General features: G+C 46.3%; 1 protein-coding gene across 1 annotated transcript; it reads left to right on the forward strand.

The window, feature by feature from the left end:
* The first annotated feature begins 4,047 nt into the window (after window positions 1-4,047).
* Window positions 4,048-8,379, forward strand: zgc:113278 (Translocating chain-associated membrane protein 1-like 1-like). Its single transcript, XM_037478342.2, has 11 exons — window positions 4,048-4,424; window positions 5,005-5,065; window positions 5,180-5,298; window positions 5,953-6,069; window positions 6,166-6,224; window positions 6,512-6,596; window positions 6,837-6,907; window positions 7,270-7,374; window positions 7,517-7,660; window positions 7,798-7,958; window positions 8,068-8,379. The coding sequence occupies exons 1-11, from the start codon at window positions 4,305-4,307 to the stop codon at window positions 8,139-8,141; spliced, it is 1,116 nt and encodes a 371-aa protein (XP_037334239.2). The 5' UTR covers window positions 4,048-4,304; the 3' UTR covers window positions 8,142-8,379.
* The last annotated feature ends 6,866 nt before the right edge of the window (window positions 8,380-15,245 follow it).

Consider the following 15,245-nt stretch of genomic DNA (forward strand, 5'->3'; position numbering starts at 1 on the left):
GTTTATTTGACAAAAAAAAGAACTGATTAAAAAAAATCCAAATACTGTATAATAACCCTGCCATTAGAACAATGTTTTTATTGTTATTTTTAAGTTTTCTTTTCACCCCCCTCTTTTTAATCAGCTTTTGAGTATGGCTGCACTTGATATTGTTGGCATGTGTTATATTGAAAGGAGTTTACAATTCTATGAATTTAAGTTATTTAAGTCAATGCCATCCATTACAAAACCAACAAATATAACACACTGTATAAGCCAAGGAAACGTAACAAACCTTAAATGTAATGGCATTGGTCACAAAAGTTCTCGTTGCGATGCCATTACAGAACGAAAAAGGATGTGCGCCCAACGTGGGGCTCGAACCCACGACCCTGAGATTAAGAGTCTCATGCTCTACCGACTGAGCTAGCCGGGCAGTGGAAGTGTTCCTTCCTACTGGGTTAATAAGCCTCATCGTACAGTATAGTGGCGCAGTAAACTTGGTTTACAGTGACCTTTAGCGGTAGATAACACAAAGTGTTTTCTTAAACATGATGTAGGTAGCCAAGCCCATTGATATATCGATAACTAAACCAATATGACGTTAGCTCCAACGCTGGATAAACCGCTCGTGCTATCAACGCCATAGATAAAGCAAAAATGTAACTTCAGTGCAGCTGTCACCTGCGTATTTTTTTTTTTAACAACGCTTTCTCTTGTTTGGCGCGCACAACTTTTAAAAATGGTTGATGAATTAGCCCGGCTGTTTGAGGGGAATAAAAACGTTCACGCCGTGTAGCTTGAACACCGCGTTAAGACTAATTACCTGACTGCAGGTTCGCTCCGTAAAATCACCAGTAAGGACACACGAAAACGCCTCCACCGTCTTAATGATTGCCGGAGCTTGGCTCTCCTTGTCCAGCTAACAACTGGTAGCTTCTGCTCTTAGCAACCTAACAGTTTAAGCTACAGAGGTGAAATAAATTACCAATAATAAGTGAAGTCTGGACCCTTCTCTCAACTATGGGTCACTGGTTCGATTCGGTGAAACTAATAAACAACTGGTTACTAAGTTATCTACCTTTGGATAGTTCATTATATATCAATCCTTAATGTTGATATATATATATATATATATATATATATATATATAGTATTTACCGAGTAGGGGAGGGCGGGGCATGTTGTCTCACGGGTAAGTTGTCACACTCGTCATAACTCCAACACTAGAGGGGCTATCTCAAAAATCAAATAGCCACTTTGTGTGACTTCTTCTTCTATAGTCAACTTCTAGTTCACATGTGGTCAAGGTCACTCTAATCTGAGGTTAGCACAATTTTCTTATTTTTCTGCTTAAAAGTAAAAAAATTGCACTTTACATTTTATGCAATACAACATTGTTATATATGAATGTTAAAAATAATGATTTTGCACAAAATAGAGGAGACATTTTCGAGTCTTTTGATACCTTAGCTAAAGTAGTATGTTAAGCTAACCTTGAGATGTAGCCAACATTAACACACATGTCAGTTTGGGGCAAGTTGTCTCACTGACTTTGGGGCAAGTCGTCACATGTGACAATTTGCCCCTGTACAAATAAACACATTGAACATTCTCAAAAAAATGTGATATTAGGCTAATTTATTTGTAATTGCTATAATGTTTTTGAAGGAAGGAAGTAAGGAGCAAAGGAACCTAACCCTAAGCCAGCAAAGGAAGAAAACGACGCAAATCAGCAATTCTTACTGACACGCCAGTGAAGCAGCAACTAGAAATAGAAAAGAATAAGGATAAATCTCTCAAAAAGCAGTTCCAAAAGAAAGGGAAGCAACAGAGACAGTCAAAATCTGGACCTACAAAGAACAAGGCAGATAAAAAAAAGAAATAACCAAGAGTCATCATCAGCTGACGAAGAGTGCTTCTGCCTAGTCTGTGTTGAGCCATTTTCTAACAGTCGTCCAAAGGAGACCTGGGTGAAATGTGTTGAATGCAACAATTGGGCCCATGCTGATTGTAGCTCCGGCCAGGCAATTTATGTGTGCCAGAATTGTGACTTGTGTCTGTTTTGTTCAGAGGTTAAGTTAATCAAGTTATCTCCAGCAAAGTTAAGTGGTGTATTGTTTGGATTTGAATAATTGTTTTTCCAGATTCTCCAGGGAGAATAGTTTATGTTTCTAGTTCTGGTTTGAAATAAAATTAAAAAAAAAAAAAAAAAATCTATATTCACAATTAAGTAGTTGTGCTCATTTTTAGATAATATATTGTGACAACATACCCCCCCGATGGGGCAAGTTGTCTCAAGTGCACTATCTCTATTCTACAGTATACAACTCTATAATCAGATAAGATATGAAAATGTTATGAATACAACATATGTGCCCAAGACTTCCTTCTTTCATTTGGTATGACATTTGTGTTGTATGGTGCTCACTAAATGTTAGACAGTGTGAAAAGTGTGACAACATGCCCCGCTCTCCCCTACTCTTAACTTAGATGTCCGAAACCCAAATTGTTGGGTACCATTACATTTAAAACCTCAGTACACAAATAATAGTACTCAAATGTAACAAGCATACAGCATAGAAAAGCACTTAAAAAACTTAAATTCTACAATTAGTTTTCATTACATACAAGCAAGTCCTTTAAGAAAACCATTGGGACAAACAGTGTTGTGCCTGAACGCGTTCATTGAACGATAGTTCATGAACTCGTTCATATTTTGGGCGAACGTGAACTGAACGTACTGTATAATGTCCGATGAACGTTACTGTGAACTCGTTCATTCTGGTGTCTATGAACGGCACGTTCTTTCAGGTTAACATCGTTCAATAGGTTGCCAGATTTCTATAGAAAACACACCGTAAACGCGCCTTAGTAGTAGCGGAAAAAACACCCAATCTGGCAACACCAGCCTCCAGTGTCGCACCGACGCTTGCGTCATCAAAAAAAATGCATGGAGGCGACAGCTGCGTGTAGCAAAGAGGCGGCGTATAATAATTTAAGAGTTTTATGAAGTTACCGACAAAGTCGGTGAGGATGGGAGGAATCTGACCTTTCTTTGCAAATATTTGCACCTTAATGATAACTGTCGTGTTTTTATTCTTTATTTTATAAGGATTCAAAATTAGATATGAAGATTAAATCTGATGCATAACTTCAGTGTTAAAACTGTGTGTGTTAAAACTGAGAATAACTGCTGTCTGTGGTTCTATATGGGCTGTGGCAATAATTTTGAAAAATAATAGCTTGCAGCAACATATGGAAAAAAAGAACTGAACTAGTTGGAACTGTGAACTTTCCCAACACTGGGGACAAATACATTTAAAAAAAAGCTTGAGAGCGGAAGTTGTTTTGATTTCATTGACATGTAAAAAATGAATTAATAAACAGTTGCATTGAACACTATATTTGACAATGAAAGTTAGCAATTATAAAAAGTGAAATGATTGATGATTCCATTGCACAAGTTATCTTATATATGTTTTTAGAAACTCCTCCTTATATTGCAAGGCCTCAAACCTGACCCCAACATTATTCCTCATGGTAACAAATGTATGTTTTGAAATAGTTTATGAAGCACTGTTTTATTCAGCCATGAGTTCATTGTGAGGATGCAACGAAATAGATGTATTTCTATAAAACTATAATTTTAAAGGTCATAAAACCATAATTTGACTCAGAAACCTTTTAAATGTTAATACATTTGGGGGAATTCAGGAGCTGTCTTGAAAGATATTGTACTATAGGGGTGTGAATTTTCAAATATATTTAAAATAATGACATTACCATAATCCTGAGGCTCTAGTGGATTATTCCGTAGAATCTGATGTATAATCCGACAGGCCTGTAACTTCAGATCGTGCGGAAATACCCCACACAATGCACCATTAGTCTCTCGTGGTCACGTCTATTGTTTTGTGACTTGGAAAAAGCCGACGCTTACGTGGAGTCCCTGAACGCAACACGGGTCCGGGTTCTCCCTCCACGTCAGTGACACTGGGCGGTTCATGAATGGGTTTTTTTAAAGTGGGAGGGGCCTGCCAGCTGACTTTAAAAAACCGGGAGGGGCTAAACGAAAAAGAAAAGAAAAAAAGAGAAAGTAGGTGTTGTGATGTAGCGTTTTTGGTGTTGATGACTACTAGCAAAGCGGCGCGGAGCGGCTAACACCACCCCCACACCCAGGCAAACAGCGACCCAGTGCGGCTAGCGCCAAGACTCAGTGACGAGGGGGGCGGGTGCTTGTGGTTGTGGTTGCGGGGTTGGTGGGGGGGGGCGCAGCAGGGCAGCCCCGGAGCCAGAGAAGTCGAGAGCCGCGTCTGTGAGCCATGGGGTTCCGCAAGAAGAACAAGATCCCCCCGGTGCTGAGCCACGAGTTTGTGATCCAGAACCACGCCGACATGGTGTCGTGTCTGGCGATGGTGATCCTCCTCGGCCTGATGTTCGAGGTACTGTGGGATTTATTTTCATTTCAGTATTCGTGTTGCTCTTTTTCTGGAGGACCCGCAGGAAGCTGCGATTTAGCGCGAGTGATGCTAGCTGCTGCTAGCTATCGTTAGCTGACATGACAGCCAGCACTGGTCTCTCTCTCTCTCTTTCTCCCCCCTTTCTCGTGTGTCTCACTGATCGCCAAAGAAGATGGCGAGGAGGCGCAGCCTTTACGGGCCATTTATCCAGTCGGATAGTGCTTCGCCTCCGTGGGAAATCAATGCATGTGGCCTCTTGGCAGCAAGGTTTCGGGATGCCGATCAGCAGCCTCCCTTTTTGGCTGGACGGATCAGCTGACTGAATGGAAGAAAGAAAAAAAAAACACTGACCTGTCCCCACCCCCCCAAAAATGGATCACATTTGGCCCAATACACTTCTACCTATAATATATACCTTTTTATATTTTGTATTATATTATATATTATATATTTTGCCTGATTGACACCTGAGCGTAGGTATCACGGGACAGGGTACACAGGAAGGGTGTGCACACGTCCCCACCTCCGGTTGACCCCAAGTCTTCTCTCTGCTGCGTTCCAGGTCACAGCAAAGTTCGCCATCATGTTCATCACGGTCCAGTACAACGTGACGCAAGTTCTCGGTGAGCGGATGTCTACGGGTCCACTTGTAATATTGCATTTCTGAAGTTGGATTTTCCTAAATGAACCCTCCGCACTTAACTGCTGTTTTCTCTTTTTTTTATGTTGTTTTGCAGACGAGAAAAGTGACCCGGTGAACCTGTACCAGTACGGCCCCAAGGATGCGGCCACCGTGTTTTTCTACCTTCTCATCGCGGTCATCCTTCACGCCTTGATACAAGAGTACATCCTCGACGTGAGTGCACCGACATCTTGATATTTAGTGTCCGTCCTGCTGCAGGGAGCGTTGTCACTGAAGATGTCCGCGCTTCTGGTGACGCCGTGTGTGTGTTTGATGTCGGCTCTCGTTAAGAGAAAGGAGTCTCATCTTCAGCCGCTTATTGGCGGGTCGGGTCGAGAAAGGAGTATTTTTATTCCAAAAATAAAACTCCTTTTTTATGGACCGAACAAGAGAAGTTTGCCTCAGAGGTTTTCTTTAAGAAAACTTTCCCATCTTAAAATACAACTGTCTGAGCATTTGAAATTACCGTAATATTTCTCAGATTCATGGGGATTTATTGGCAGCCTTGTATAATTATCTAATTCTAAGCATCATTGTGTTTTCACTTGAATGAGCCTCTCATATCTACGTACTCGGCAGGTTTTTTTTTAAGCTACCTGAGGGCCACCGATCCTACGCACCGGCCCCCTTTGAGAAGTCCCCTCCCTTGCAGTTCCGTAGCCGGGGCACAGGTGCCTCATGTTTGGGTTTTAGGGCCACACAGGACTGACCTGATAGAGACACCCCTCTGTTAAAATGAGACGTGAATACTTCAAAACTCGTACTTTTCAAAATGAAAAATACACTTTCTTTCCCCCTCCCTGTGTGTGATATCTGTTTTAATTTCAGAAAATGAACAGGAAGTTGCACCTGTCCAAAACCAAACACAGCAAGTTCAACGAGTCCGGACAACTGGCGACGTTCTATCTGTTCTCCTTCATCTGGGGCGGCAGCATTCTAACGGCGGTACAGGGGGGGGCAGGGGTCAGGGGTCATTGAGACAGAGTGTCCCCGCCCCTGTGATGCTCCATCTTACGCCGTGTCTCTTTCTTTTTTTTTTAGGAGGACTTTGCAACAAATCCTACTTTCTTATGGGAGGGTTACCCACACACTCACATGGTGTAAGTGGAGCCGCCATCACAACATCTCAGTTTATTCCAATTGTAAAGAAAATATGTTGGGCTTTCTTTTAAAATATACAAAGCGTTTTTTTTTTTTTTTTTAACTCGTTGTGAATCATCTTGCTACCTTCTGTCAAATGTCCATATCACAGTGGAAGCTTAATGTCATATTTAAATAGGAGCGCCTGTGTCCTTCCTATTTCTCTCATTATCGCTATGATGTAACTATGATGTAACGACCCGCAGGCCGTCTCTCACCTCGGCCGCACGCCATGTCCTCTGTCCAGTTTTCAGGTCAAGTTCTTCTACGTTTGCCAAATTGCCTACTGGCTCCACGCGCTTCCCGAGCTGTACTTTCAAAAAGTACGCAAGGTGAGGCTCCTGGAAAACGAAAAAAATATGTGAACCCGCTTGCATCCAAAGACGATGGCGTGTTTTTTAAGTTTAAGAAAGTGTCTTAATCGACCAGAGACCTGCAGCACTTACACCACAGCAAGAATGAAACCAAACGGCTGTTTGATTTGAGGTTTTGTTGGACGATGGACGTGTCTTGTTGATTTATTGTTTGCAGCCACGGACACAAACTCCCTTCCTTTTGTTTCATTTCCCCAGGAGGACATCCCCCGTCAGCTCTATTACATCTGCCTTTACGTCGTCCACATCGCCGGTGCCTACGTCTTAAAGTAAGTGACACTTTCTCGTGACACATTTTTTTATATATATATATATTTCATAATCAATGTTATAATAAATAAGTACATAATGGTTTTCCTTCTAGTGATGCTCGGTATTTGACTTTCCTTTTATTGTATCACACATAAAGATCATCCCAGGCCAGCTGAGTTTTCCTCTACTTTTAACGTGTCAAACTATTTCCAGCTGTGGGCCACAACAGCTTTAAAAAAAAAATGTATTCCCGACCAGAACTAATCTCATCTAAAACAGAGTCCCTTCTTTTTGATAATCTCCTGATAATCACCCTCCCCCGTCATGGAAGGGTGTCCTCACGTTGTTCTCTGTCCGTCTGCGTCCCGTGTGTGTGCAGCCTCCACCGACTGGGCCTGGTGTTGCTGGTCCCCCACTACCTGGTGGAGCTGCTGTTCCACGCCTCGCGCCTCTTCTACTTCAGCGACGAGAACAAGCAGAAAGGGTACCGCCTCCAGCCGCGCTCCTGATAACACCTGATGCCTGACATGCGGTCCGCTGCGGCGTGAAGCGGGATCCTTTTTTAACTTCTGAATCGGGACTATCTGGGTTCACGCCTTACTCAGCCTGCGTCTCCTCCTGTACAGGTTCACTCTGTGGGCGCTGCTGTTCGTCATCGCCCGCCTCCTCACCCTCACCCTCTCGGTCCTGACCTTCGGCTTCGGGCTCCCCCGTACGGAGAACCAGGGCTTCTCCCTCGCCAGCGGCAACTTCAACGTGCTCACAATAAGGCAAGCATGAACAGGAGCGCCCCCCCCACCCCCCTTTAAAGCCGTGGGGCCAAATCCATTTGACTTGTGGTTCTTAAAATGCCTCTTGCTCCCTCCCTCCCTCCCTCCCTCCCTCCCTCCCTCCCTCCCTCCCTCAGGATGAGTTGCCTGGCAGCAATCTGCCTGACACAGGCTTGGATGATGTGGAAATTCATTAACTTCCAGTTGAAGAAGTGGCGGGAGCACAGCCAGAACCAGGCCTCCAAGAAGAAGGCGGTGAGCCCGAAGAGCAGGCCTCACAAGAGGGAAGCGGCCAGAGGTGAGGCCTCCAGGGGCATCTGCACCTGCACACCTGGGCACCTTTTTGCTCATCTGGAATCGCCGTGAATGTTTCTGATGGCTCTTGTTCTTGTTCTTGTCCTTGTCAGGAGGTGCCTCCAATGGCGTCGCCAAGTCCGAGGATAAAACGTCGCCGCGGGCGCGGAAAGGCAAAGCTTCGTAGAGATGGGCGAGGAGGGGATGGTGGTGGAGGAGGAGGAGGAGGCTGAGGAGGAGGAGGAGGAGGAGGAATAAACTGACTGAGGGAGTGCTGACGATTACGTCTTTACACAAATCCGATTATGTCCAGTTGCTCTCTGAAAGGTCAAGAGTTCAGTGTCCCAGTCTGGTAGAATGGTTATTCACTTTGTTTCTTTGGCCATGGGACTGTGGGGCAGGGGGGAGGAGTGTGTATGTGTGGTGGGATGGGGGGGGGGGGGGCGGTCCAGTGTTGGGTTCGATGCTTCAACAAGACAGACTTCAAAGTGTCCTTTCGCATAAAACTACGATCACCTCCCGGGGTCTTTTTTAAACTTCGCCAATTCGACATTGCATCAGTTGAGGTTCCCGTGGGATTTTGACTTGGGGGGGTAAGTTAGACTTGACTTAGGGTAGTGTAACATGAAGTGTCAATGTACAGGTTAACTGTACAGGAGAGAGAGAGAGAGAGAGAGGGAGGGGGGAGGTCGTCATTTTAGGTTTGGGCCTTATTCAGCAAAACAACAAAGCCTTTCGTGCTCTTGAAGGCGGCCCTTAGGAAAGGGAAGGATTTCCTCACTGCCATCATCCGACAGCCTCTGCCTTTTACAAACCCGACGCGCTGCAGGACCGAGGCGCCTTTTGAAATGTCTCGTTTTCTCTCTGCATGCGGTGAAACACTTTCTCGCTGCACGATGGGAAACTCGGGGCGAACTGCGTTCGAGGCTGCGGTCCAGTCTGGAAATGGTAACGTCAACGCATGCCGCTTCAAGGTTAAAGACACGCACACACACACACGCATCCAGTGGCCTTTTTACAACCGCTGCCAGCGGTTGGAGTAGTTTATTTTTCGCCGTGAAAGACAGAAAGTTATTATTTTTTCCAGGCTTTTTGACCAGCTGTAACCAGCAAACACGGCGGTACACAGCAGTTAATCCAAACCGTACAATCCTTCTTCAAGTGTCCTTATCATGCCAGTGGTTTGTCTCACCCGCTCTGCTCGTGTGTCGCTTCGCTTCTCTCGGGGGGGCATCCGGGGCACTTACCACCCTCCCCCCCCCCTTGGTGTGCGCGTGTACGTGATGACGATGTTTACGGCTTGTCTCGTAAAATATTTATGGGCTGCGTGCAGAGCATGAAATGTTACACTCTGTCACACGATCGCATCCCTTTAGTTCACTCCGTCCATGTGCAACACACTCTCGTGTGTGTGTGTGTGTGTGTGTGTGTGTGTTCAGTGGCCCCGCCCCCTCCCCCAGATGTCCGATTGTTCTCCAGTGTGAGAGAGATTGTGTGATCTTTGTTTGTTTGCCGTGGCACGTTCCGTCCTTTCTGCTTCACCTTCTCAATGATCCTGACGTCGCTGCGGAGCCGGTTCTCCTCTCCTCTCCTCTCCTGGACCTGGAGTACTGCGCATCCACCTCGCGCGCGATGATGATGCTCTGTGCAGGAAGGACCAAACCCGGAGTCTACGTGCACAGCGCGGATGAGGTGCACACTTTTCGCACCCCTTTAGCGCTCCTTCTGGGGACCGGTGGGGATGTTTCTAAAGCCTGGGGGGCGGTGTGTGTGTGTGTGGCGACGTCATAGGAGGTAAAAGAGGAGCAGAGGACTTATGTGCCAGCCTGATTAAACTGTCTCAGATGTACAAGAGGAAGAAAAAAAAAGATTTAACCCTACACTGTTCTAAAATATGTCTCAGATTTTTAAGCTATTTTTATAGAGCGGAGCCTGTTGAAAATCACTGTTGTTCAGTACACACGTGTGAATATTGGTTTTGCATCCATAATTATATGAATTGTTGTTGTTTGTTTTTGTTTTTTTATATAAGAATGAAGCTTGCTGAACTATCGGCGTGTGAATTGTAGTTTGAGCGTAAACGTTTGTCATGCCTAATGGTTGCAAAGTAAACTGCAGCTTTCACGACTACACACATCGGTTTGAAATATTCACGACCAGGGGAGCAAATGCACAGCGACTCGTTCTATTGGTTTCACGCCTACAGGTGCTTTTTGTGGCTGTAGAACGAAACATTTGGCAGAGTCAGCGGGTCTTTTCCTCGCTGACGTCACGCTGTGTAAATCTCAGTTGGGGCTCTGAATCCGCCTGTCTGACCCCACAGGAATGCACTTTTATTTACGTCATAACACTGCTCACGTAGGCTGATTCTCAATCCGTCACAGATTAAAGTTACTCGATTTTCAAACGTGTGCGTTTTGTAATTGTTGAGGAAAAAAAAAAAAGAAAGGACTGCAATGATTTAACTGTACGAGAGACCTCTAGGTGGCAACAATCTTGCTTTTGGCCATGAGGTCACTTTAGAGACGAAACAAAAGAGAAAACCACTACAGCAATTCTCATCATTTCATTCTGCGTTGTACTAGATCTGCCTTTATTTGTCTCTACTTGTTCATGGATGTTGTTTCCTTTTTCAATATATTGTCTCAATTGATTTGTTGGTGTGTATATATTCATGCGACTGTGAGTTCTTATAATTCTCCTTTGTCACTATTTTTTTTTTTTAAACGTCATGTTGGAATAAAGTTGTTATTCATTACACACACTTGAACATGTATGTGTTTTTTCCCCATGTAAAAACAAATAAAAGAGCAAAATTGCGTTGTCATGGTGCACAGTAAATCATGAGATCCAGTCATTAAAATGTCATTAACAAAGCTGCGATGTGCAGCAGTTATCGTTTGTCGTCACATCGCACCTTTCCCTCTTCCTCCACTCAGACACACATTCCTAAATGTATTCTGCCCTTTGGAGGCTGGTGTCGGCAGACGGGAAGAAAATATTGGACAAATCCTCCCCCCCTCGCCTAATTACCACCAGGGGGCAACGCTGAGCTTTTTTTTTTTGGCCTGAGGGAGAGAAGCAGTCTGCAGGGGCATAGCTGCATACAGACCTGCATTAATAAATCACTAGTGAGAGAAAGAAAGACAGAAACATTGTCTTATCACGCCGCGCGCGACGTCAACGGGCCCAAGCCACCCAGTCGAAATGCGGCATGCGTTTCTCGGGCCTGCGCCTTGACTCCGCTGTTGAGCACTGTGACCGTGGAGAAAGGCTGACGTGACACCTGCATGCGTGGGAATGGTGAGGTACGAGCACAACACGAAGAGGAGGGACACCTGCAGCTCACTGCTAATGTGTTGTGTTGTTTCAGAGTAATGGCTTTTCTCTAGGCTATCAGACAGCATGATGGATCAGTGGGAACCAGAGAGGCGGGCTGGAGTGCTGCGGGGGGTCAGCACAAGGACAGGAGTTCACACACACACTCTCCATCACACACACACACACGCACAGACGTACACTGTATGGTTGTATGCAAAAACACACAACCTAAACCCACTGAGTGCTTCCAAGGCCAACTTGCTGAAAGAGTCCAACAATGACCGGCTGAGGGAGAGGGGAGGAAAAAAATCACTATCCCACTATTTTTTTCTTTAATTCCTCCCCTTCATCCATCGAGGATAAATCTCGTGCTAAATTGTCAGTATTATGTGTAATTTCCATATAAATTAGCTTCATTAAAAGGGGAGTACTTTCTTATTTAACGAAGCTCATTGGAAATTCTGTATTTAATAAGACACGCAATCCCAGACTTGCAGACTAATGGCCAACAATTAGCAGGACTTTGTGTGTGCGTGGGAGCTTGGGTGGGTGGGTGCGTGCGTGCGTTTTCCTTTGTGCGGTTAAAAGCGCGCGCCGGTGTAATCTCTCTTGGATGTTGCCGTCCCTCCGTTTTATTTTCATTGATTGTCTCAAATGAGCAAAAATTGGGCAGCAGCTGCTCTCCCAGCCGGGTTCACCCGCAGTGACCCATGAAGCTGGGGGTGATCTGGATGGAGATCTAAGACATCGGTGCCCTCCAGGCTATTTGTGAGCGAGCAGACGAGAGGGGAGTGTGTGAGGTGAGCAACGGAGCAGGTGTAGACCGACGAAGGACAGACTGTGGCAGGGGGGAGAGGGGGGTGGGGCATCTGGAGAGGGGTCGGTGGCACACGGGGATGAGAGGCCCGACGGCGCCGGAGTGAAGACCAAGTGGGTAAAGGAAGAGAGAGGGCTGTGATTGGCAGTGGAGCGAAGCCGGATAACGGAGGGGAGAGCGGCGCCCTGGCAGCGTCCGTCAGGGCCAGAAATGCAAATTAGACGTGAAGAGGCTACAGACAACAGTGAGACAAATGAGGGAGGCTGACGCATCGGAAAAAAGGTTGTGGATTTATTTCTCATCCAGCATCACACTTCATTCAACAGCCCGACTTAATTGAATATCCAGTTTATGTGCTTTAATCAGGGCAGAGCTGTTTTGAACAAATTCATATTTAGTAAGAGCTTGAGAAAAAGCAAAAATATGTCATTATGTATATTGAGGCTGAGGTAAGAACGGTTGTAGAAGTTCATTAATGGCAAAACATTTGATTGATCAAATTTAAATGGAAATCAGTCTGTGCAAGAATTGAAGACGCAGGACCTCGTTTGCTCGGTACCCTGGTTGCACACTTTTAGTCTTGCAAGTCATCTCAAACCGCGAGCAAAGTCAGATCCAATCATCAGATCATGACACCGTCATTGATCCTGAGAGCCACATGTTAAAAACCTGGCTGGCGTTTCAAAATCTGTCCCTGCGTGCTCTCCAACCTGGATCCATTACAGCCTGAATTTGCTTTGCAATTATCCAGAAAATTTGAGTCGGGGGCATTTCCATTGCCTCCCAGCAGCTCTCAACATGGCAGCCTGGTCACGTTGTGGGCCTGCGGCTCGCGGCTAACAGCGCTAACAGAGCAAACAGCGCGAACAGAGCAAACAGCGCGAACAGCGCAAAAGTGCTGACAAAGCTTACAGCGGAGGTTGGGCGCTTTGCCTCCATGGCGACGGCCTCCAGTTGGACTCCAGTTGGACTCCCGTGGGACGGCGGGTGGGGTATGGGGGGAAGGGATGGCGGGTGGGGTATGGGGGGGGGGGGGGGGGGGGTTTCGGGCGGGACGCTCACATGCACCAACATGACCTAAGTCAACAAACCCAGCAGAAGCTCGGATTACAACACACACAGAGGGAGAGAGACTCGGCTCGGGTGGACTTCTCTCCTCTTAATCTTTACGCTGCCATCAGTTGTCTGAATCCACCTCTCGGTTTCTCTGTGCTGCCGTGTTCTCGTAGAACAAACCAGTGCAGGAGACTCCGTGGCAGGCTGCCCCGAGTCTCGGAATCAGCATGTGTCGCCTTTTTTTTGCCTCGGGGGCCGTTCGCATTGATCAAGACCCCGAAAACAACGAAAGAAATTTGCAGGGAATATGATTTATTGCTGTGGAAAGAGTGGAAGGCTTTCTGTGTGTGTGTGTGTGTTTTTGTTTGTCTGCGTCTGCGCCAACAAGCTGTGCATCTGGAATACTTTGTCTTCTCCCCCCTACGTGCGTGTGCATGCGCACGCACACACACATGGCCCAGTCGGTAACTGGGCCAGCCGACGTCGCTGGCGGGGTCACGTGTGTTTACACAGTCTCATCTGTCCTCCGTTGTCGGAGCTCTATCGGTAACACACTTCCACGCAGACGGTATACACACAATCTTCCCCCCCGCGCTCACTGCTCGCCCCTCTGTTGTTGCTCTAGCTGCTCAATCATGTTGAATTGATTTTGCATTGAATGATGGCGACGTGGGTTTCAAACCCAGAGGTGGAGGCCGGTGGTTAAATGGGACGGGAGCAATATGGTGGATTCATAACCGATTGTTTTACACAGCTCCACCTCTGTCCATCTCCCTTTAATCGTCTCTCTCTTCCTGCGCAGTTATCCCTCGCTTTCATTCATTCATACATACAAATATGAAAGGAAATTAATTCTAGTGCCAATGAGGAGACCATCAGAGATGTGGGTGCATAGTCGAGGCCCCTCCTCAACTTCTGCACACGGGTTTCTTCTTTTCTCTCTCCCCGTGTCTCACATCTGTCTGTGTGTGTGTGTGTGCGTGTGTGTGTCTGTGCGTGCTTGCTGTTCCGCTTCCCTCCTGAAGCCTCATTCCTACCTGTTCGGAATTTTAAACAGCTCCCCTCTTCCTCTCACCTTCTCACAGCTCTCTCTGGGAACTCCCCCTAAATTCAGACTCAACAACAACAACCGATTAATTGCGACGAATGACATGTCACACACCTTCTGTCCCCACTGTGGGACAACAGAGTGACGTTAAACAGGAAGTGTGCTCTGTTGTGCCTTTGAGGGTTATGGTCAAGTCAAATAGTGAGACACACTTGCTGGTGAAGTGTGTGTGTGTGTGTTTGTGTGCATGGGTTTCTTTACACTGTATGTTTTCTTTTCGCCTCAGGCAACACTATGGAACTTTCCAAATGATGGACATTGAGCACCATAATAATGTGGTTTTGAATATTGTGGAAGCCAGATGGCTCTCGAAAAAAACAATTATCCGCTGTCTCACTCTATCAGAGCAAGGGCTAATGAGTGATGACGTATTTCACTACAAAAATCAAATATTTTCAGAAGCTGTTAATTGTAATATTCAACTAATAACCAAGCTGTGTCTTGGAGCGCACCGTCGGGGCGTTGGTGGGAGACTCCCCGCAGATCGTCACCACCTGTTAGACTCGTTCGGACTGAAATTCCGGTTGCTGTGAAAACCGCCTGGTGTGTCGGAATTCTTCAAAACGTCCAGGCCTCGACCGGACATTCTTTGTGGCAGGAATGATCTTGAGCTCTCGAAAGCCCGAGGGGCAAAAGGTCACCCTCCACTCCCTCTGCTCCGCCGCGTGCGGGGTTTTACCGCTTGAGGTCGTGACTCACAATGCCGGTTTGGCACGTGACTGCCTTCCCACGCGAGGCCCCTTGTCGCAGCAACCTTGTTGATTCACGCACACGCGACTCAGTTCTCGGCGTTTGGGACACGCCCACAACAGCCAGCGGAAGAAGGTGAAGCTCGCGGTGAAGGTCAGTGTGAAGGGGCTGTGGTGCTCGGGGGGGGGGGTGGGGGGGTTACAGTAAAAGAGGTAGTTACAGGTTTCTTTTGTTTTTTAAAGAAGGTTGTATGAAATGAACTGAAAGTGAAACCCGTGTACAGCGGTTCGGCGCTTGCG

Source organism: Pungitius pungitius, chromosome 1, assembly GCF_949316345.1.
Source record: "Pungitius pungitius chromosome 1, fPunPun2.1, whole genome shotgun sequence".
NCBI classification, from domain to species: Eukaryota; Metazoa; Chordata; class Actinopteri; order Perciformes; family Gasterosteidae; genus Pungitius; species Pungitius pungitius.